The sequence below is a fragment of the Lampris incognitus genome, chromosome 10, assembly GCF_029633865.1.
Source record: "Lampris incognitus isolate fLamInc1 chromosome 10, fLamInc1.hap2, whole genome shotgun sequence".
In the NCBI taxonomy this organism is placed as follows: Eukaryota; Metazoa; Chordata; class Actinopteri; order Lampriformes; family Lampridae; genus Lampris; species Lampris incognitus.
In genome coordinates this window covers 49,608,366-49,633,248 of record NC_079220.1, presented here as the reverse complement: position 1 = coordinate 49,633,248, position 24,883 = coordinate 49,608,366, and the positions used below count along the sequence as shown (strand labels likewise).

The window sequence follows — 24,883 nt, the reverse complement described above, 5'->3', positions numbered from 1 at the left end:
CAACCAATATTCATGTTCTTTTTTTTTGGGGGGGGGGGTCCCCCCCCTTTCTCTCCAACTGTATCCGGCCAATTACCCCACTCTTCCGAGCCGTCCCAGTCGCTGCTCCACCCCCACTGCTGATCCGGGGAGGGCTGCAGACTACCACATGCCTCCTCCGATACATGTGGAGTCGCCAGCCGCTTCTTTTCACCTGACAGTGAGGAGTTTCCCCAGGGGGACGGTAGCACGTGAGAGGATCACGCTATTCCCCCCAGTTCCCCCTCCCCCCCGAACAGGCGCCCAGACCGACCAGAGGTGGGGCTAATGCGGCGACCAGGACACATACCCAGTTACACCGGGATTCGACCTGGCGATCCCCGTGTTTATAGGCAATGGAATTAGACCGACACGCCACCCGGACACCCCAATATTCATATTCTGATAGATAGGCCATTTGGTTACACAGTGTGTAGTGGTGAAAGTAAACGGCACAAGTTACAGCAAAATGCTCTTTGGGATCCATTTTTTGCCACTTATGTATCAATGGTAGAGTTTTGCTGAGCACATGAGTTCTTCACGGTCACAGAGAATAATCGTTTCGGATTGGCTGGAGGATGTGGCGTTAAAACTCTTTAATGCACATGTAGTTTGGCTCAAGTTCAATCGCCGACCTGAATTCATGTGCTGGCCTGTGTAAGTACTTTGGATTTTGCACACTTTTTATTGTATATTGGTCCTGGTCAGACCCGGCTGTTGTTTCTCAACTTAGCATATGATGTGATTTGCTCCGAGTTTTAACAGTGTATTCTAATAAACGCCAAATGAAAGGACAATACTGAGCCACCTCCCGGTTTCTTTGCAAATCTAGATCAATAGCAACCCAAGGAACAAAGTGCAATCCTCTGATAGCACAGCAAATCCTATGTAACCAATCAAAGGAGACCTCAGAGCACCATCATGTGATTTAACCTGGGGACGGGGAGTAGGACAATTGGGGAGGCACAGGTTAGGGTGTAGAGGTTCTCTGGGTTAAAGTCCTGCTTTATGCCATCTGACCTGCTGCATCCGAACAGGCAGCCTAACACAGGCTCAGTAAACGACAGCGTAAACCACAACCCACACAGAATTCCAGGATGGAAGATTTACAGAGCGGGTAAGGGAGAACAACAGTGAGCGCGAGAGAGAGAGAGAGAGAGAGAGAGAGAGAGAGAGAGAGAGAGAGAGAGAGAGAGAGAGAGAGAGAGAGAGAGAGAGAGAGAGAGAGAGAGAGAGAGACAGAGAGAGAGAGAGAGCGAGAGAGAAAGAGAGAGAGAGAGAGAGAGAGAAAGACAGACAGAGAGAGAGAGAGAGAGAGAGAGAGAGAGAGAGAGAGAGAGAGAGAGAGAGAGAGAGAGCGAGATTAACTAAGATGAATAAAGTTTTGCAAACTTGCAGTCCCTAAACTGCACCCTGCAGACAAACCAGCTGCACTTCATTTAGTAGCCACCAGGGCACACTCCTTCTCCACCGCCAGAAGCAGCATGAGGCCGGTTCATTGAAATTCAAACTGTGGAGGACTCTTTAAAGTGGCTAAATGATGCTGAACATAAACATTATCAGGAAAGGCCTTGTGTATTAGTACACTGAGCGTTGGAAAGAATCCACCTACACCATTATACAAATCCTCCGAGCCAAGTTTTATAGGCAACGGAGCGAGAGATGAAAGGATGATGAACGCATTTTTCTCCTGAGAACAGCTTGACCTTGTTCTGTTCTTTCTCCACAACTTAAGCTCAACTTGAGTACTTTCAAAACGCCTCAGTATTTCTTTGTTTTTTCTTTTGATTTGATTTTTTTTTTAACCTTGGACATATTATTTCAGTTATAGACATGAGCCTCAGCTCAACCGAGGCGGGTTTGTGGAGGGAGGAACATTTCAGTGAGTAAAGCAATACTCCGTGATACTGGAACAGCTTTTCTTTTTCTTTTTTTTGTGTGGTATGAGTCATGCTACATATTGCAGAGGGCGATAAGTGGGGGGGGGGGGGGGACTATGCTGTGATGAGGAAACACCCAACCAAAATGCGGCTGGACTCTCCAGGTGATACTGCTGGTGAATGGGGCTTCATTCATATCGGGGTCGACACATAAACATCCTGATGAAATGACTGCGTCCAATCTGTCTTCTCTCTCTCTCTCTTTTTTCCCCGAGTGACCCCCGACATTTCTCACCAGTCTGTGACTCACTTGCTGTCGGTCTCTCCAGGAGTGCTAAGCGCAGCTAACCGGAGCAGTTCAACCAGTCTGTTCCCTCCTCTTGTCAGTTCCACAACGCCCAAATCTCACACCATTCAAAAGGTTACTGCGGAAACCGAAGATAATGGCGGCTAAGAGGGAAGCCCGAGCAACCGCTGTTGTAACAAAAATGAGGATTACATCATAGTTGCCATAACGTTGAGAGGGAAACGTGTTTTGCCGGATTCACAAACGTGTATGCTACATATTCAACACAGTATTGTGGGCTGACTCCACGGCCAACACGGGCTGTAACTCGTCACCATCTCTCCCTCGCTGCACACTTCCTCGTGTGCATACATGCCAAACGCCAGACACATCTGGGGCAGCAGCTCACTATGCTATGACAAAGGACCTATGCAATACGATACACCTGGCTGTTTGAAAAGCTCTGCTCTTCCATACACACCCAGAATTTGCAGCGGTTAAAAGTGCGGGGCAGGACTTCCGGCTCACCGAAACATGGCTTAAGTTGCATGTTAGGGAGCTCCTGCGGAGTCTATTTGTCTTAACGTCATTAGGCACTGTTTTCTCCCTTTTCATGGCTTAAGTTTTATGTAACTCCCCTTTAATATAGTTACTTTGGTTTTCGAGCACTAAAATGCCGCTTAAGGTTGATACCGACCTGCTCCGCTACCCTACTCCTCCCCGTGGCTTTCGCTCCTCCGACGCCAACCTCCTGTCTCCGCCACACAGGACCATGCACAGGACCTGGGGCGACAGAACCTTCTCCATAGCAGCCCCCTCCCTCAGGAACTCCCTCCCCGCACACACACCAGAGACCGCACTCACAACTGCTTTTGATGTGATTAATCCTACCTAAAACGACCACAGGCAGTCAAATTGACCGCCGCTTTTTAAACTCTATATTCTGTAAAGATAAATACCCAATTCGTTACATATGTTAGTATGTCTGTTAAGAAACGACTAACACCAAAATTAACGTTTTAATAACTTTCATACTATTTTTCAAACAATTTAAAATGGCCGCTGTCCCAACGCCTGTAAATACTGCAACGCCTGACCCCACATCGGCTCCGCTCCGCCGCCAGAGGCTAGCAGTATGCTACCTCCTGCTCCAGATGTTACCACGCTCCAAGCTGAGCTTCCTTCCCGCTCTTCAGGATGATGTCGCAGCAATATCTAAATCCGAGCTTCGAGCAGCTTTGGGCAATAATCTCTCGTTTATTATTAAAACTGAAAGCGGAATTGTCTGGCAGCATATCCACAACACAGTCCGACCTCGCGGGACTCAATGGCGCCGTAACAGAAATGGAGCAGTCTCTGTCTACCTGCACTGATGACATTGTTACTCTCCCCCCCCCCCTTTTTCTCCCCAATTGTATCCGGCCAATTACCCCACTCTTCCGAGCTTGTCCCGGTCCCTGCTCTACCCCTTCTGCTGATCCGGGGAGGGCTGCAGACCACCACGTCTCCTCCGATACATGTGGAGTCGCCAGCCGCTTCTGTTCACCTGACAGTGAGGAGTTTTGCCAGGGGGACGTAGCACATGGGAGGATCACGCTATTCCCCCCAGTTCCCCCTCCTGCCCGAACAGGCGCCCCGACCAACCAGAGGAGGTGCTAGCACAGCGACCAGGACATATACCCACATCCGGCTTCCCACCTGCAGACACGGCCAATTGTGTCCGACCAAGCCGGAGGTAACACGGGGATTCGATTCGGCGATCCCCTTGTTGGCGGGCAACAGAATAGATCGCCACGCTACTTGGGCGCCCAACATTGTTAATCTTTAAAGAAAGCGGAACATTTGTCTCGAGAGATGGTCAAGCTGGAAAACAAATGAGGATTTGGAGTCCAGAGCTTGCCGTCAGAACGTCCGGATTACTGTTGTCCCAGAGGACGACCTTGCCTCCTCATCCACTGCCGGCGTGTTTAAACTTCTGATGGAGGCTTTCACACTGGAGAAGGAGCTGCTGGCGATGCCTAAACCCGGTGACCGCCCCCGCGCTATAGTGACGAAGCTGTACTATTACACGAACTGCGCCGATATCATTGGGAAGGTGAGAGAGCTACACCGGGTAAAGCTGCGGAACATGACCATCTCCATCTTTCAGGACCAAACCATCAAAACGGCATGAGCCCATGCTGCCTTCAACAATGTCCACTGTCAATTACGCGATATCGATGGAGTTGGGTCCAGTGTTCTTCACCCGGCCCAGGTGTTCAACAGGACTTCACGTCGCCAGGGGGGGGCTGATGGTTCTTTCAGACACAACGCAGCAACGGCGCCACTGCACTCTGAACCCCATTATTTTTGAACGGCTTGCACCGTACCACGACGGCTTTTTAATGTTGTCAAGCAAGGCGTGGTTGCAGCGCAAAGTTGGGCGCAGCAGTGGTGCGCTGCACTGCTGCGCCCAACTTTGCGCTGCGATGGATTCGCAAATTCCTGACCTTGCGCCGCGACCAACTCGTCACAGCATGCTCTGAAAACCAAAGAATCTTTTTTTTTTTTAGAAATGTATTTCTGATTTTTCCCTTTTCTCCCAATTTAGTGGCCAATCAATCCCTATTTTAGTTCAAACACCCACCCTCGTACTACATGCGCTCACCAACTGCATCTCTCCGGCCGGCAGTCTCGAAGAAGACGCCTCGCCACAAAGAATAAAAATTTACCGATTTTGCCATACTGCAGGCAAAATGAGTGACAGCTTTTAACTGGAAGAAAACTGCAGCACCTACAACCGGGGCTTGGATCAGACATATGGCACAGTGTATGTCAACGGAGAGAATAACACACACACCTTGAAAGACAAATGGGTTGTTTATAAGGGAATCTGGCAACCATTTTAATGATTTATAAAATGTGGAGATGGGAGAGTTTCTGCAGGAGGACAACTCAGGACAGGATCCTTAAAGAATCAAAACAGTAGTAAACCCCAGAAGGGGGTGGGGAGGCATGTTTTGAAAATTTGTTGCAACGGTGTAACTTTTTGTTTATGTGTATCTTTACTTTGTTAGAGGTGCCACTGAAATGCATGATTGATATTATTAGATGATTTATACTGACTGCTCTAACTGCAAGGTAGATGTTAAGAGAGAGAATGAGTAGGTAGGTGTGTGTGTGTGTGTGGGGGGGGGTGTTGTGTTTAACTTTAAAACTTGCATTGTAATATATAGCATAATAATGCAATAATGAAAAATCAATAAAGGCATTGTTCAAAAATATATATTGCTTCAGAATTCCCTGAATTGTACAAAACAAGTTTACGCTTGTACTGAGACCTCGGGAGGAAAGCCCCGTCTCGGAAACACGTTTCCAAGCAAGCAGGCGTATCAAGGACAGACACGTCTGCTGGCAACAACAAAATTATGAACTTGTCCTGCTAGGAGTTGTGAAAACCCCCCCCCCCCCCAATTTTGGCCTGCGCTCCATGCTGAACCCAGCAGCAAGCGCAGTGCAAACCGTGTTGTGTCTGAAGCCCCATAAAACATTCCTCAAGCTGATAACCGAGTGAGGAGACTACACCATTGCTTCTTGTGATGCTGGTTTCTGCACCGTATCGTTCCCACTTCAAACCAGGTTTCCCGCTGAGTTCATCAGCATAGCGTACCACACGAAGCTTTGCTTTCACCGTTCTCACCACGGCCACATGAACTGATACAGTCGGCATTGTCTTTTTATCTTATTTATTTCTCTTAAACCCACTTGTTTACTGTGTTGACATAGTTTATTACATGTCCCTGGCTACTAGTGGGCCAGGGCTTTACATTGCTTACATTGGTTTTGTCAATGTTTGTGTTGTACTTTGCTTATGTTAATGATACTGAGCTTTAATAAAACACAGGTTAAGATACCTCGGTCAATATTGTCCCTCTGTTTTTCCAATATTATTTGTACCATTTATTTTTTTTTTATCATATTTAGTATTATGGTGAGATATTTTCACATATTATATAGCAAATTAACTTTTATTTATAGGCTAGCAATGCCAAAATGTTTCACACTGTTTACACAGTGTCAGTTCCATTAAGCTAATGTTTTATTTATTACAACCGTTTGAATCTTTTAATGTGAAGTAGACCATTCTTTGGTAGGTTGAACACATTTGGTTTTTTTTTTTGCCTTATTACCAACCTATAGGTCATGGTGCCCTTTAGGTTACTATATCTCCTGTCTTCTCAATAGCTGCTATACTGAGTCCCCCTGTTGGTTTCATGTACCTTACAATTAACATTTAAAGTTCACTGCTCTAGGGACGTCCGGGTGGCGTGGCAGTCTATTCCCTTGCCTACCAACACGGGGATCGCCGGTTCGAATCCCCGTGTTACCTCTGGCTTAGTCAGGTGTCCCCACAGACACAATTGGCCGTGACTGTGGGTGGGAGGCCGGATGTGGGTATGTGTCCTGGTCGCTGCACTAGTGCCTCCTCTGGTCGGTCAGGGCACCTGTTCAGGGGGGAGGGGGAACTGGGGGGAATAGCGTGACCCTCCCACATGCTACGTCCCCCTGGCGAAACTCCTCACTGTCAGGTGAAAAGAAGCGACTGGCCATTCCATGTGTATTGGAGGAGGCATGTGGTAGTGTGCAGCCCTCCCCGGATCGGCAGACGGGGGTGGAGCAGAGACCAGGATGGCTCGGATGAGTGGGGTAATTGGCCAAATGCAATTGGGGAGGGAAAAAAAGGGGGGGGGCAAAAAACAAAAAAAAGTTGACTACGCTGCAGGGACTTACCTGTTAGTACATAGTCAAAAGTACTACTCTTAGGAGGATAGCGCCTGTCTACACTACTGTTCCTATCATTTGGGGATGGAGACACTTGTGACGTGTGGGGTGGGTTTGGCCAAGCTGCTTGTATTTTTTTTTCTTCTTTTGTTTCCATCTTCTCCCCCCCCTCACATCCCACCTTTTTTCCTTCCCTTCTTTCCCTTTTTCGGGGAGACTCAGTCACTTGCTTCTCCCTTCTTTCATTTCCTATTCAAGTGTCAGCCTAGATGACCAACACTAAGTCACAAAATTTGGACACTGGCTCTAGTATCAGGTACTTGAGCTAGAACGTTAAGATGTGAACCAAAAACGTTTTAATGCTGACATAGTATTCTTACAGGAAACACATTTACGTGATAAAAGCAGACTCGGTTGTCTATGGGTGGGTCATGTTTTGCACCCCCCCCCCTCTTTTCACCACCCATGGGCTTGATGGACCTCTAAGTTTGTAAGACATTATACTCTCTACTAAAGCCATGCAAAGCAATAAAGCCCCTGGACCAGATGGATCCCCTGTTGAGTTTTTTTTTTTTATTCGTGAATAAACTAGCTCCTCTTCTTATCTTGGAGTACATTGAGTCCCTAGAACATGGTTCATCACTTCTGACCTTAACTCAGGCATCCATAACCTTTCTCTTCTTGAAGAAGGGCAAGGACCCCACATCTTATGCCTCATACAGACCTCTGTCCTTGCTGAATGTGGATGTCAAATTTTTGGCTAAAGCTTTAGCAACATGTGTTGAAGAGATTCTCCCAATTATTATACTGGAAGAACAGAATGGTTTCATCAAATGGTGTCAGCTGTTTTTTAACCTTTCCACACTTTTGAATGTGATTTTCTTCAAACATTCCTCTTGAACCACTGAGGTTGTTATTTTGCTTGATGCAGAGAAAGCATTCAATCGGGTTGAAATTAATTATCTTCTTGCAGAACTTCATAAGTTTGGATTTGGGAACAGATTTATATCCTAGATTCAACTTCTTTACACCTCCTCCCCAGGCCAGCATTCACACCATCTATACTCGATTTAGTTATTGTACGCTGTGACGTGGTACTAGCTAAGGCTGTCCTCTTTCCCCTTAACTTTTTGCCTTGTCCACCGAGCCTCTGTCAATTGCATTAGGATCTTTCCCACAGAGTCTCCTGTGCTGGAGTTGAACTGAAATTGTCGCTTTATGCGGATGACATGCTTATATATATAATCATATGCTAGTATATATACTAGCATTTCGTCAATCCTGCCCATGCGGGAGAAATTTGGCTTCTTCTCAGGCTATAAACTGAATCGTCTTAAGAGTGAATGCCATCCTATAAATTAATCTACTTTGTTACTTTAACAATCCGATATTCAATTTAAACTTAGCTCATCAGGATTTAATTATCTAGGGATCAATGTGAGCTGTATTTTACCCTCTCTCTATTCTGCTTATTTCTCTCCGTTGGTCACCTAGGTGAAGGCAGACTTCAAAGGTGGAACTCTTTGCCTCTATCATTTATAGGTAGAATAAAAATGGTAAAAATTAATGTCTTGCCTAGATTTCTCCCTTTGTTTTGCCCAAACATTTTTTCAGATCTGTGGACCAAATTGTTACCAACTATTTATGGAGTGGGAAGGCACCCAGGGTTAAGGAAATCATTATTGCAAAAAAATTTAAATTCAGTGGAGACTTGCCTTACCCAATTGTCTGCTCTGTTATTGGTCACCACATATTTACAAATTGACTTATTTGCTTCAATCTCCGGGGTTGTTATGGTGTAGGTTGGAGGTTCATTCATGTTCCTCATCTTCTCCCAATGACCCTACTCACCTCCTCCCTACCAATCAATCCTTCCAGCTTTACAAGTACCCATGTGGTACTGTCTACCCTTAAGATTTGTTTTTGATTCAGATATTTTAAGTTTATGTCAGCCTCCACTCTGATGCTATTAGTGAAGAATCACCTATTTCCACCATCTCTCATTGAAGCCACTTACATGTTGTGGCAGCGTCGAGGCATTAATCCTTTTAGAGACCTCTACAAAGATGGCACTTTCTGCAACTTCGCAGATCTATCCTCAGATTTTAATTCGCCTGCATCCCACTTGTTTCATTACTTTCAAGTTAGACACTGTGCCTTCTTTCTTTTTTTCAGCTACCCTTCCCTCCCCACTAACCAGACATGGGATGACCTCCTGACCCTAAAATCCCATCAGAAATCACTCATATCCAAGATATATGAAGAGCTCATAGCTTTTGATGGTCATTCTGTTGCCAAAACTAGAATTACTTGGGAGCAGGAGCTGGGGGTAGATTTTACAGATCAGTGGTGGGATGAAGCTGTGTACAGAATACATTCAAGTACACCTTGTGCAAGGCCAGAACTTATACATTTCAAGGTGTTACGCAGAGTTCACTTTTCAAAATCTCAACTATCTGAAATCTATCCAGATATTGCAGACCAATGTGACAGATGTCACGCTTCCTCTTGCAACCTGAGCCATATGTTTTTCTTTCGTTCCAAACTACATAAATTCTGGAGTGATTTTATGCTCTTGACAAAGGTTCTGGGAATCGATATAAATAAGGTCCCCTCTATAGTGACATTTGTGGTCTCAGCTGATTCTTCCCCAAATTGATTCTTCAAGAATATTGGTCTTTACCTCTCTTTTTGGCAAGAAGCTGTATTTTACTTCTATGGAAATCTCCTACGGCTCCATCTACTTCTCTGTGGCTTAGGGATGTCATGGCTTTTCTTAGGTAAGAAAAGATAAGACTCTCAGTGAAAGCCAACGTCGCTAAATTTTTCATAAACGGAATTCTTTCATAGGTTACTTTAACTCCTTACAAGCCTTGCCCCTTCCTGTCTGCTCTCTTCTGTTCTCTTAGTGTTCTTAATGCCGTTTCATTTTTCTTTTTTATCTATTTATTCATAATTATTTGTACGTTTTATATATTTGAACTATTCATACATACTGTAATTACATTTCTAACTACTAGTAGTGTTCTTGTTATTGGGGCCCCTGGGGATATTGCTGTCATAATAAAAATGGGAAATACTTCTAATTTTATACTTCTGTATTTATTTTCATATCCCTAGTAAAAAGATTTTTAAAAAAAACCTGCAGGGCAATTCCGGGACAGGGGGGATTACCACTCCTTATAAGACCGAGCAGAGAACTCACAGTAACAAAGCTGTTCATACTCCTTTTCGTCTCTACGGGGACTACACACTGTTCCTCTGCATGGTAAGGCAAGCTGCTTGCTTTAGGCCGGCTGTTCTTTTCCTTCAGCATCAGCCCGCTTTCAGTAAAGAGGACATAGTGTGATACCTTGGAGAACGATACACGATACTCGAGCCCATGTACCAACCTGCTACAATTTACCATGGAAATTGATAATATCAGCCAACCCAAGTGAGTGTGTGTGAGTGTGTGTGACAGAGTGAGAGAGATAATTGTCATTACATCCACATGTCACCAATGGGTGTTTGCTAATCTGTACATATCACTTCCTCTTTTCATACTTTTGCGCTTTCTCCGGCTTTATGCAATCCCACCAAATTGAATAAAAGATTATTAAAAATCTCATTACGCTGACTCGAACACCCTGAGCCAGATTCTTTGAGGTAGGCTCCCCCCAGTCTCTCCTTTTGTCAGTTCGGGATGCCATTAGCTTGCCTGCGTAATGCTGAGGAGTTTATCTAAATGACCCCTCCCCATACACACACACACGCACACACACACAATACCTTAGTTCACTCCACTGAACTACATAATGAGCTAATTAGCATTTTGGCAGGGACTTTATCCATTGATGAGATCACATGCTGCGAGGGTTTGAAGGCAGGGACAGAAAGGATGGAGGAGAGAAAGAGAACGAGCAAGCGAGACAAACACTTGGGTACAGGAAGGAAAGGAGATCGAGAGAGCGACAGAAGCAGAGAGAGAAAGAAAAAAAAAAGAGAGAGAGAGAGAGAGAGAGAGAGAGAGAGAGAGAGAGAGAGAGAGAGAGAGCGAACAGGAGAAAGGAAGAGAAGAACATGGGGGGTGAGAGAGACAGCGAGAGAGAGAAAATGAAGGGAACGCAGCCACCATCTGTGTCCGCTGGCAGATTGTGTTCTGACATCCTTATTTTCACGAAAAGAACAGATTTTGAAGAAAAAAAAAAGAAGAAGAAGAAAAAAAAAGCCACAAAAAAATAAAAACTACTGCTCATCTGAGTTGGACATAACAGGTGTGGTAGAGGAGGAGGGAGAAGAGGAGGGACATGCGCTGAGATAGTCAAGAGGTGAGGACGTTTTCTCAACAACCATACACAAACACTTCTCTGTGCATACAACCCCACACAGTGTGTGTGTGCATGCACACACGCACAAACGCACACATTAAACCCCCCCTAATCACACACCCCTAATCGTTCCCGTCACTAAATAAGCCCGGCGGTCCCAGGTTGCTTGTTTCTCAATATGAAGCATAGGTCTGTGGCAGAGTAAGCCCCCCCCCCCCCCCCCCCCCGTGTGTGCTGCCCTCCTCAAGGGAGTCCTGCACAAATGAGTTGGCTTTTGTCTTGCTCGCCTTCGGCGGTGATATGATCAGTGGAGAAGTGAGAGGGCTGAAAATGAGAAAAGGGAGATTGTTTGTTTTTTTTTCTTTCCCTTCTCTCTGCAAACACACAGTGTGTTATGAGTCACGGGCCTGATGGGTTGGTCCCCCTGCACAAATGCGCCCCATCAGTCAGTCATACAGGCAAACAGTGGAGACCTATTATCCCAAGATTTTTTTTTTTGTCTTTATAGTCTTGATTTTACCCTCGGTAAAAACTATTTATCGACGCCTAAGGTGTTTTATTCAATCTCAGTCTTACTCTCTCTCTCCTCCATTAGGATGCTGTGTTGAGTCACTGGTGTCTTTGGGCCGCCGCATGCTTCAAACCAAGTATTGTTCCACATATCGAGAAGCTCCTGTCATCACATTTGGGATGGGGACTTTTTTTGGGGGGGGTGGGTGGTGGAATTTTCCCCCTTTTTCTCCCCAGTTGTATCTGGCCAATTACCCCACTCTTCCGAGCCGCCCCGGTCGCTACTCCACCCCCTCTGCCGATCCGGGGAGGGCTGCAGACGTAGTGCGTGGAAGAAAAAAAAAAAGTCACACTATTCCCCCCCAGTTCCCCCTCCGCCCTGAAAAGAAGCCCTGACCGACCAGAGGAGGCGCTAGTGCAGCGACCAGGACACACACCCATATCCGGCTTCCCATCCGTAGACACGGCCAATTGCGTCTGTAGGGACGCCTGACCAAGCCGGAGGTAACACGGGGATTCGAACCGGCGATCCCCATGTTGGTAGGCAAAGGAATAGACCGCCACACCACCCGGATGCCGGGCTGGGGTCTTCTGTGTCCAACATGTTTCACAACTTTGTGAAATGACATTCCAAAAGTCTACGCCCTCTCTCCGCCGCGACTGGCCCGGTGTGCTCGGGTGTGGAAATGGGCGGGGTTACACGTGGTCTGCAAATTCTATTCTGCTCATTCCTCCCCAAGCTACGCCTGCTACCGCGTCGACTGCTCCCCGCTCGCCACGAATCCCTCCGAGGAAAAACTTCCCAAGGGCGTGTGTGCCCTTCTCCACACGTGTGTGACTCTTCGCGTTGTGATTCCAAAGAAGTTCCGATTAGAATGCCGCCCCCTTTCTACGGCGGACCTCTTCTCGCCCCCGCCTTCGACTTGAGCCATTTCAGGAAAGGTGCGAGTGACGCTTCCCAAAACGGTCGGACGAAGAGTCGCACAAACTAGCAAGTTTGAAGCCCGCACACTTTCTACGCTCACATATCGTGAAACACCTTTTTACAATATGTGAGCCTGACAGCAAATCTTCTTCCTGGTATGTGCAGACTTGCTCGACAATATAACCTGAATACGAGCGAGTAATAGCGCTATGTCACAGGTGGAGTATATGCCCTACGGGTTAGTCATGTCTGGTGTAGGCCTCAGGGAGAACAGGAACGAGATTTGTCGAGCCATCTCCTTTCTGCATGCCCAGTCGGGATTTTTTTGACACAGTACCCCGTTGATTTATGAGGGGGGAGTCTTGCTGTGTCGCACACGTCAGACCTAAAGGAGGTCTTGTCGCCCGACGCATATAATTCTCAGGTAACTGCAACGACATGCCGCTCTCGTCCCGTTTCTCCGTCACTCCCAACGGCCCAACCCACCCCGCTCCACACAAGACGGAGACTGCCGAGAGCACCGTCAACTCTGACACACCGAGATGATCCTTTAAACTGCACCTCCCGGCCAGCGTGTCTTGGCACGGCGAAACAAACACAATCTGACACAAGAATTGGATCAATCTAAAACCGCCACATCGTGTTTGACAAGAAGCAAAGAGGGGTGTGTGGGTGTGTGTGTGTCTGTGTGCACACTGTGAGCACTAGTCGGAGGGGGGGGGGGGGGGGGGAGGGATGCTCCGGAAGGGCTGTGGTAGCAGGATAAGAGGCGGGTTTTCACGCTCGGTAAACTCTTCCATGGCTATGAATCTCTGGACTCCAGCAGGAACATGTTCCCGGTCCACTTATCGATCCGCTGAAGTTATTCCATCAGGGCAGGTCACGCCCCACAACACCAACACGACTTGAGCAAATACCCCGTGAGCCCCGGCCTGTGTAACTTAGGGGACCAGTTTCGCCTCCGGGCGCCCGAGCTTCCGGCTTCCCACACGGCCTTACCTACGAGTCGCCTTCAGCACCAGGCCGAGGCTAACCTACAGGGGTTGTTTTTTTTTTTTTTAAGTCATATTTACCTTTTTTCTTTTTTACAGTGTGAGCATTATAACCCCCAAGGTTAACCAAACAAAAGCCCTACAAATAGAGCTGTAGAGGAGCGCTCCCCCCTCGAAACAACAGGGGACCAACACCGAAATGGTGAGATTGCCAGTGTGTATGTGTGTCGTGTGTGTGTGCTTTTGAACCAAAGATTGGCTAGGATTTACAGCTCATACCCAAGCCTCGGATATTTGTCTTCCCACTCACCACTACGTCCACCCCCGTTCTGGCTGTTTTGTGCGCTCAATCTACTTTGTGAAGAATAAAATCCATTATTTCACAGCTAAACTCATAACTCTCCAACTCAGTAGTTACCAGCACTCACACACAGCTATTATATTGAAACTTAGCGCGCGGCTTTCTCCGGCTTATTCGTCAAAGATTTTCTTCCTACTTCGTTAAAACATATTGGTACTCAACCGAGCCGCTACCAAATGTCGTCTTTATGCGAGGAGTTATGAGCGAATTTCATGATCTCATATTTCACGTTTGCTTTCACGATGAGACCGTTTCTTATTTCCTCCGCCCCGCCGTTATGTGCCACACCTCTGGAGGAGCTGAGAACCAGCGGGAGCAACCGGCATCGTGAATTTCACAGACCCACGACACGCTCAGGCACTAGGGGGCAGTTGCGGTGACCTCACCTCGGCTCCCGCACCGTTGTTGGAAGTGGTCTACCGACTCACCTGCATCTCCTTTTCGCCGTACTTGGAGGGGTTCTTGCTGCCCTGGCTCTTTCTGCGCAGCTTCTTCAGCTCGGCCTGACACTTCTCCAGACTCTCCCCTTTGCTCTTGTGCTCCATCTGGTACTTCTTCAGCGCAGCCTGTGTGAGAAAATAGAGAGCATATGCGAACAAAATTAGTCCACGTAGTACCAGAGAGTAAAAAATAAATAAATACTTGCTCGCACCAGAACGCAGAGGAGGACCTGTTGTTACAGGAGAGCTGAGATAGTGGCACATGCCCTGTATTTTTTGGGAATAATTGGTAGGGATGAGTCATAATAACAGGGATGGAACACGGCAGCTTTAAGTAGACAATATTCAGCTCCCTCCACTGACTCATTCTCACTTTTTCTACAACTGAATTTTTCCAGATAGAGGTGTTTTGTTTTTGTTTTTTTTTTCCTTCCAAAAACCTGCAAATGGCATGTGCATGGACAGCGTAGGACAGACAATCAAGCACAGCCAGAAATGTTAATGATTTGGGCATTAACCCCACTATTAGTAAACCATGCCCCCTGCAAAGTGGTTGTACTCGTCGCTCAATAGACCTCGGAAATGATTTTGTCATTTCAGGGCATAGATTAATTTTTTACCCACAGTGCAAAATGAATACCGTGTTTGGATTCTATTTGCCAGTCATTCTATTTTTTTTAAAAATATGTTGATAAATATGAGTAGAAAAAACACTTGTCAAGGTTAGTACATATTTAAGCATGTTAGTACACATCGCTGGTAGACAAGGTGTATTTGTTATGGACATATACAACTAATGCTAAGCTAACAATTGCTAGCGATTTCTTAATGCAGCTTCAAAAACCAATCAGAATCCACCTAAAACTATCTAGAATAGCATAAAAGCGCAATCCTCAAAAGCAATAAGGGTCAAAATTAGTGTTGGACAGAGCAAAAGGCAATTATTTCACACCCCTATGCTCTTTTACATTGGACATTAACAGAGGTGGAGGTGGAATCTCTGATTTGGGCATGAGATGCACATCACACTTCAGGGGTCAATAGCAGCCTGCTACTGTATAAATGACTCAGCTCATTTCCATTTAATTCTTTTTTTCTAACTCTTACAGAGTCGCGGCCACACGAGCTAAGAATGACAAATGAATTCCTGTGAAAATTTCGGCTCGAGTCTGCAGGGTCATGGGAGTCTAACAAATCAAGCCACGATCTTTAGTACCCGTCCTTCTGAGCCGGCGGGTCCCCGCTAATAAGCAAACCAAAGCCCTGTCATCTGTTTTGTCAGAGCCGATATCCACGGCTTTCAATCACAGGCAACATTCGCGGACAGATCATTAAAGTGTGATTAATCCTAATTACAAACACTCCGGACCTCGTGTGGACTTTGGTTTACTCTACGGGAACACAACAGTTGCCTCTGAATGGTGATATATGAGAAACGGTCCCCTCCACCGGTAATCTGTGAATGGCTGGGTCATTCCAGCCACTTTGCATTTTAACAACGTGCCCAAGTCCCCACATCTGCAAAATGATTGAGGGGTATTGTGAAACCCATGATAAGCTATCATTTTTCAGACAAAGCGGGTAGATGAGAGCGAGAGAGAGCTAAACAGAGACAGCGAGAGAGAGAGAGACAGAAAGAGATAGAGAGAGCAAGCGAGTGAGAGAGAGAGCAAGATAGAGAGCAAGATAGAGAGAAAGAACGAGATAAAGAGTAAGAGATAGAGCAAGAGAGCGCGAGAGAGACAGAGAGACAGCGAGACAGAAAGAGATATAGAGAGCAAGCGAGTGAGAGAGAGAGCAAGATAGAGAGCAAGAGGGCAAGACAGAGAAAGAGCGAGAGAGAGATAGAGCAAGAGAGACATAGGGCAAGAGAGAGAGAGCTAGAGAGAACGAGAGAGAGAGCAAGAGAGAGAGAGCGAGCGAGCAAGCTAGAGAGAGAGAGCAAGAGAGCAAGACAGAGAGAAAGAGCGAGAGAGAGAACAAGAGAGCAAAGAGAGAAAGAGCGAGCGAGAGAGATAGAGAGAGCAAGAGAGAGCGAGAGAGAGAGAGAGAGAGAGAGAGAGAGAGCGAGCGAGAGAGAGCAAGAGACAAAGAGAGAAAGAGAGAGAGAGAGAGCAAGAGAGAGCGAGAGAGAGAGAGCAAGAGAGAGAAAGAGCGAGAGAGCGATAGAGCAAGAGAGAACGAGAGAGAGAGAGAGATTGAGCAAAAGAAAGTGAGAGACAGAGAGAGCAAGCGAGATAGAGAAAGAGAGAGAGAGAGAGAGATTACAGCCGTGAGGCTTGTCCAAGAGGCTCTGCTTCTGTGTCCTCCTGCAGCAGTGTTGTAAATATTGTCTGTGAATTTTGTCTTGCTGCAAACTGTGACTATCGTCTGATGTGCTTGTTATTATGTCCAGTGTGATGTTGACGTCTGTCTTTATGTGTCTTGTTACTGACACTGTTGAACTGAGCTTCCTACCGTGCTGTACTGAAAGCAAATTCCACCAACCTCGGTCGTGTGGTCATTAATAACTGTTTAATTGATCCAGGGAGAGAGAGAGAGACTACGAGCCAAATACACACTGGGGGGGGGGGGCAGCAGAAAGTTAAACAACTTTAAAACATCTTAAACACTGTTAAACATCTCAACAGGTGCTTAATGAAGCTGTCCTCACTTTCAACAATGCATCCTGGTCCAACCCCCCCCTGTTGTATCCAGCCAATTACCCCACTCTTCCGAGCCGTCCCGGTCGCTGCTCCACCCCCTCGGCCGATCCGGGGAGGGCTGAAGACGACCACATGCCTCCTCCGATACATGTGGAGTCGCCAGCCGCTTCTTTTCACCTGACAGTGAGGAGTTTCACCAGGGGGACATAGCACATGGGAGGATCACGCTATTCCCCCCAGTTTCCACTCTCCCATGAACAGGCGCCTCGACCGACCAGAGGAGGCGCTAGACTAGCGACCAGGACACATACCCACCCGCAGGAACGGCCAGCTGTGTCTGTAGGGACGCCCGACCAAGCTGGAGGTAACACGGGGATTCGAACTACCGATCCCCGTGTTGGTAGGCAATGGAATAGACCGCCACGCTACCTGGACGCCCCTGGTCCAACTTTTACAGTCAAAAGCAGAACAGAAACTGCGAGGATCATCAACCAAACAAATCATAATATAACCTGCACCACCCAGACCCAACTATCAAACCGCTATAACCAGTCAGTAAGGCCACATCCACCACACGAGACCCCCTCAACCCCTCTACACAACCCTCTTCAGCCTCTCCTCTCAGGACGGGGCTCCACAGTCCCACTGGCCCACCGAAAATAAAACAGATGTTCATAAAAGCTCCTTAATTCCCCACTGTTATACCCCATTTTTAACAAGTGACGGATTCTCCCACTGCTTTCTGCATACACACCCCTATTAAATCCGTCTTTGTTGTTTGCTCTATTTTGCCGTTTGTCTCTTAGCTCGTTATTTTTAGTCTATTTTTTTATATAAGCTTGCATCTTTGCATTTTTATGAGCGCTCGCCAAAGAGAATTTGCAGTTACGTCGTGAATTTTCTGACTCTGCAACCTGGTCTACAGCAACTTGGGGGGAACGACCGAAACTTACAAGCTCGCAATCTGTGCAACGAAATCCAGCGATCACCAACAGACACACTGGGCACCGGAGGAAGAGACAGCCGAAGACCACGGTCCAGGGTCAGGGTACTGCCGCGCCAGCCTCGTGCTTAAAGCACATGTGGACTTGGTACTCGGTACTCAGACCAAGTACTACTAGAAAAGCGATAAACTGTGAGCGCATGTGGCATTAAAACGATAGCTGTTCCTAACGGGATCTCTGCAACCACACAACGTGATAATGGCAACACCCCCCTCTCCCCCCCCCGCCCCCCCCCAGACCAATGCAAAGAAGTGCTGAAGCTGCAGCCCACTCGTTCTAAAGATATCACTCGCAGACCGGCTAAACACACACACACACGCACGCACACGGGCAAAGATTTTGTTGCAATCGTCCCATTTTAGACAGAAAATACAAGTCACTGCACACTCCAGCAAGACCTAGGAAGACGCCCTCTTTCCTGTTTTTGAGACGGACGAAGACGCAAAAGATGAATTACTGTTTATGCGGCTTTTACCCTGCTGTGATTGTTTGTCGCTGCCTTTTGCGCCCTGTAAAGGGGACCCATCATTCCCCAATTTCTTACACATTTAGACATTGAGATATCAAAATATGAGTAGTCACCTAGACACTCTTATTTGGATGTTTTTGGACGGTGTTATTTTCTTTTTTCTTCTTTAAAACAGGCTCCATGTGTCCCCGGTGTTGAGCACGCCACCAAGAAGAACTCCTGCTTGGTTGTCGGTAAAATTGGACTTCATCTTCTTTTCTTTTTTTGGATTTTCCTCCTTTTTTCTCCCCAACTGTACTTACTTGGCTAATTGCCGTCCTGGTCGCGGCTCCACCCCCTCTGCCGATCCGGCGAGGGCTGCAGACTACCACATGCCTCCTCCGATACACGTGGAGTCGCCGGCCGCTTCTTTTCACCTGACAGTGAGGAGTCTCGCCAGGGGGCGTAGCATGTGGGAGGGTCATGCTATTCCCCTCAGTTCCCCCTCCCCCCCGAACAGGCGCCCTGACCGACCAGAGGAGGCGCTAGTGCAGCGACTAGGACACGTACCCACATCCGGCTTCCCACCCACACACACGGCCAATTGTGCCTGTAGGGATGCCCGGCCAAGCCGGAGGCAACACGGGGATTCGAACCGGCGATCCCCGTGTTGGTAGGTAACAAACTTGAACTTCATCTTGATGTAGTATGCAATTATAGGTTAACCACCTTGTTGATGAAATTCTCGTATTATAGAGTTATCGTAACACAATACAACACACTCAATAACCCAGTAAATCCAGCTCAGAATAGCGCAAATAAGCCGTTTGTTGGCGGCTGCCCTGAAGCTTTGGGGGATGTGACACGATTATACACTCACCGTGAGATAACGGGCATCCAGCTCCACCTTTTTCTCCAGCTCAGACAGCAGCTCATTATGAAAGGACTTCAGCTGAGGAAGATAAAAAAAAAAAACATTACACAAACGACTCCACACAGCAGGTTGCTGGACACAGCATGAACAACATCCACATTAGGCTGTACGCAATGACCCACATGGCCTTTTACCCCGACTGACTCCACCTACCGACACCATCTCTCAGCTTCGAGATCAGCGTCTCTGTCCCTGATGTGGTCTGACACAAGCCACGAGATAATCGGTGTCCAGCAGAGAGACTTGTGCTCCCTCCGGGAGAAACGGGTGGCCCAGAAAGCAGCAGGAGTTAGGAGCCGGTCTGACCGCGTCCTGGCCAGCGAGTTCGCTGTGATGCCCTCAGGCTGGCGCTATGAAGCGCCCCCTAGGCAAACAAATCGCTATTCTAAGTCCTTCATTCCTCCTGCTTTTCATTCCTTCTGCTTTCAGGCCGGTAAATGCCGAGAGTAGTCTTTTTAAATGAATGCTTTATTTTATTTTAAACCACAATAGCTGGTTTATACTGTTGTCTGTTTTTCGCATGGCTTGTGAGTCTGTAGGCTCACTGACTGTAGTGGCGGAATGTAACGTGCAATGCATCTCAGTATGCTTCATTCATTCATTTATTTATTTGCTATTTTATCTTATGTGAATTTTTGTCCTTGGCCTGGTCCACGTGAGTCTGCATGCAGGGCCACACAAGGGTGCCAGTGTGCATCTCTTGCCCGTGTACTGACCTGTCCATTGTCTCTGACATACTGCTGACTGCTTGTCTGTGAGTTTGTGTGCGGTCTGGGTAGACTGTGGAACTGAACTGCCCTCCTGGGATAAATAAAAGTTGCCTGAATCTGAATCAACACTGCATCGAATCATCTTGTGCACTGTACGCATCATCGTGGACTTGAAACTCTATATACTACGGCACAGCTAGGGACACTTTCAGTGCAGAATACCAACCATCTCCTCGAGCTGCACTTGGATCTGTCTGTGGACCTCAGCCATCTGGAACAGCACATCCCCTACACAGAGAGAGAGAGACAGAGAGAGAGAGAGAGAGAGAGAGAGAGAGAGAGCGAGAGAGAAGGGAGAACAGACATGAACGATGACGAATAGCGAGAGCTCTTTTTAGCAGAGAGAGAAAGAGGGAAAGGCAGACGGCGAGCCCGTCGTGCAGAGCCCATGCAACAACACAAGACACACATATTGGACAGGTGGTTGGAGACGAGGACGGTGGGGAACATGGTGAAACTTTGGTCTCGGTACATCAGAAATGACAGAAAATATGATATGGTCTCAAGTGATAAGTCAATGAATAAATCAATCAAAAAAAAAAAACACGAGAAATGACCCAAAAAAGACAACACTTGTCAGATGGGCAGACATTTCAAGTGAGTACTTGGGAGATTATAGTCCGACTCCTCCAGCTTACGTAAGTGTTGATGCTTTGTGGCGTTTGAGCATATTGCCTTCGGTGATAAGTTATCACATCCGGCCAATATGGATTATAGAAGGAAAATAAATAAATAAATAAACTGTGTAGTTTCCACTCGAGAGGGAGTAGAAAAGGGGATAACGAAAAGGGAGGAGAGGGGGAGAGTCATGCAGCTGGGGGGGGGGGGAGATATGTTCATATACCTACATGCTGCTTCTTCTGCATATGCAGTGCATTGTGAAGAAAAGGAACACAAAGAACGAGATTGAGCGAAGGACACATACACAAAGAGAGATCTGGTGGAGAGACAGTACAAGACTTACAAAAAAAATGACAAGCACACACACACACACTCACACACATACACACACCCATAGAGATTTCCCTGACATACAGTCAAAAAGTCTGCAGCCATAGGTCTGATGTGTTAATAGTGGCTGTGAATGGAGTCTCCTGTTACCTTCTGAAATGTGTTCTATCCCTTTAATCTGTCATATAAGCCTACCTCCATGAGACTAGAATCCATGAGACTACCTCCATGAGACTAGAATCCATGAGACTACCTCCATGAGACTGGAATCCATGATACTACCTCCATGAGACTAGAATCCATGAGACTAGAATCCATGAGACTAGAATCCATGAGACTAGAATCCATGATACTACCTCCATGAGACTAGAATCCATGATACTACCTCCATGAGACTAGAATCCATGATACTACCTCCATGAGACTAGAATCCATGAGACTACCTCCATGAGACTAGAATCCATGAGACTACCTCCATGAGACTAGAATCCATGAGACTACGTCCATGAGACTAGAATCCATGAGACTACCTCCATGAGACTAGAATCCATGATACTACCTCCATGAGACTAGAATCCATGAGACTACCTCCATGAGACTAGAATCCATGATACTACCTCCATGAGACTAGAATCCATGATACTACCTCCATGAGACTAGAATCCATGAGACTACCTCCATGAGACTAGAATCCATGATACTACCTCCATGAGACTAGAATCCATGATACTACCTCCATGAGACTAGAATCCATGAGACTACCTCCATGAGACTAGAATCCATGAGACTACCTCCATGAGACTAGAATCCATGATACTACCTCCATGAGACTAGAATCCATGAGACTACCTCCATGAGACTAGAATCCATGAGACTACGTCCATGAGACTAGAATCCATGAGACTACCTCCATGAGACTAGAATCCATGATACTACCTCCATGAGACTAGAATCCATGATACTACCTCCATGAGACTAGAACCCATGAGACTACCTCCATGAGACTAGAATCCATGAGACTACCTCCATGAGACTAGAATCCATGATACTACCTCCATGAGACTAGAATCCATGATACTACCTCCATGAGACTAGAATCCATGAGACTACCTCCATGAGACTAGAATCCATGAGACTACCTCCATGAGACTAGAATCCATGATACTACCTCCATGAGACTAGAATCCATGAGACTACCTCCATGAGACTAGAATCCATGAGACTACCTCCATGAGACTAGAATCCATGAGACTACCTCCATGAGACTAGAATCCATGAGACTACCTCCATGAGACTAGAATCCATGAGACTACCTCCATGAGACTAGAATCCATGAGACTACCTCCATGAGACTAGAATCCATGATACTACCTCCATGAGACTAGAATCCATGATACTACCTCCATGAGACTAGAATCCATGAGACTACCTCCATGAGACTAGAATCCATGATACTACCTCCATGAGACTAGAATCCATGAGACTACCTCCATGAGACTAGAATCCATGAGACTACCTACATGAGACTAGAATCAGTCAGTTGAGTGTTTTCGTACCTCTCTCTCTCTCTCTCTCTCTCTCTCTCTCTCTCTCTCTCTCTCTCTCTCTCTCTCTCTCGACGTTTTCATCCAGAAACCTTTCTAATGTGGGCTTTTCTGCCTCATTTGCACAGGAATGGATTATAATCCCGTCATATGAACACACTGTCTTATCTAGTGAACCCAGAACTCAGAGGTAGAAGCAAATTAATATGAAAATATGTTGCATCACAGTCATACTGATGGGAGTGTGACAATTATCTTTTTTAAGATATCCCCTTGTCATTAATTGGCATTTATGAGAAAACATAGGTACATGAGGGCATCCGGGCGGTCTATTCCATTGACTGCCAACACGGGGATCAGTCGGTTCGAATCCCCGTGTTACCTCCGGCTTGTTCGGGCGTCCCCTCAGACGTAATCGGCCATGTCTGCGGGTGGGGAGCCGGATGTGGGTATGTGTCCTGGTCGCTGCACTAGCGCCTCCTCTGGTCGGTCGGGGGCGCCTGTTCGGGGGGGGGGTAGCTTGATCCTCCCACGCGCTACGTCCCCCTGGTGAAACTCCTCTCTGTCAGGTGAAAAGAAGCGGTTGGCGACTCCACATGTATCGGAGGAGGCATGTGGGGGTCTGCAGCCCTCCCCGGATCGGCAGAGGGGGTGGAGCAGTGACCGGGACGGCTCGGAAGAGAGGGGTAATTGGCCAAGTACAATTAGGGAGAAAAAAGGTGGGGGGGGGGGGTGTAGGTACACAGGTGCAAATTCATTCTGTTTGCTTGTACATTTGGTAAAGACCCTCTTGTGTACGTTCTCGTGAGCGGGGTTTGTTTCAAGGGCGAAATGAAAACCACTTTGCCGAGAGGCTTTAGCGTGTCACCGCGGGGGTTTGCTTCGGCCTCCATCTCAACAGACCGTACGTACGCCGTTATACACGGGTGGCGCCGATGTGAACGGGGGAAGCATCGACTCGAAACGCCTCAAAACGGACGACGGGCCGCATAAACAGCAGCAGCGCCTGCCGTTCTCACACCCCTGCTGGCCGAGCGACTACATCAGCAGGTCCTCACGGGGGACAAACGTGTCAGGGGACAGCGGTTGGAAAACAGATTACGGCGACATCGGTTTCGGGTTTGTGTTGTGCCGTTTGCCGAGTGGAATAATAAACACGCGAGCACAACTCTCTACACAAATCAATCCTGTTGACCCCGTCGACATCACCGCTTAACCATCACTCCGGCTTATTAGCGATTCTCATTCACTTACAAGTGGGTAATGGTATGAATCACGAGCTGCAAACCCATGCGAGAACCTCGCTATCAGTTGTACTCGTTTGCGAGAGTCTGTCCACACACACACACACACAGCGCTCCTCTATGGACCATCTGTTTACTTCAGTGATTAAGATTACGAACACGGTTGTGCGCGCTTACACAAAAATAATAGATAAATAAAGGAGGAGGAAACTCGAGACCCGTTCAACGAGAGGAATAAGATTCTTCTACAGTCTCAACCGGGGGGGGGGGGGGGGGACGGCGTCCCCACGCCACGCCTGGTGACCTCGGTCACGCGTGTCCACAGAGCCGCCATGCGTGTCCGAGGAGCCGCCCTCGCTTGTATGAACAACCTGCTCATCTCGTGTTACTCGCAGGAAACGCAGAAGCGGGCCAAACCATCCCGTCAGCTCCCGGCAAGCCCGCTAAGCCGATTACCGATACTCATCCCTGCTCACAGCTTAGGAACCCCGGCATTCTGTTGTCGGCTTCAACTGGCTGGATCAATTAACAAATGAGCATCAGTACCTCTCTCTCTCTCTCTCTCTCTCTTTCCACACAGCAGCAGACGGTCACATGCTCCGGCATGAGGGCACAGGGTCGGCGGGGGTCTGCCATAACCCAGAGGAAGCCGGCTAAGGAGAGAATGAATGAAATCTAGGAGGGATCTCACCCGCGGTTTCCTTTCTGAACGAGTTGAGAGGGGCCAGAAAGAAACTCTGCCAGACACTTTTGGAAATGCAAATAGTTACCATGGCAACTTCGATATCACATCACACAACAACAACAGCCACAGAGAGCGAGCGAGAGCGAGAGAGAGAGAGAGAGAGAGAGAGAGAGAA

The 24,883-nt window shown here is 47.3% G+C and overlaps 1 protein-coding gene across 2 annotated transcripts in view; it reads right to left on the bottom strand.

Annotated features, from left to right (window-relative positions):
- Positions 1-24,883, bottom strand: part of LOC130119321 (brain-specific angiogenesis inhibitor 1-associated protein 2-like) — a 60,958-nt gene that overhangs the window by 22,192 nt on the left and 13,883 nt on the right. For both annotated transcript variants that reach the window (XM_056287780.1, XM_056287779.1), the window contains exons 2-4: positions 20,451-20,512; positions 19,461-19,532; positions 14,472-14,609 (exon numbers count right to left, since the gene is read on the bottom strand). In XM_056287780.1, the coding sequence (XP_056143755.1) occupies positions 14,472-14,609; positions 19,461-19,532; positions 20,451-20,512 (272 nt within the window). The remainder of the gene's footprint in view (positions 1-14,471; positions 14,610-19,460; positions 19,533-20,450; positions 20,513-24,883) is intronic.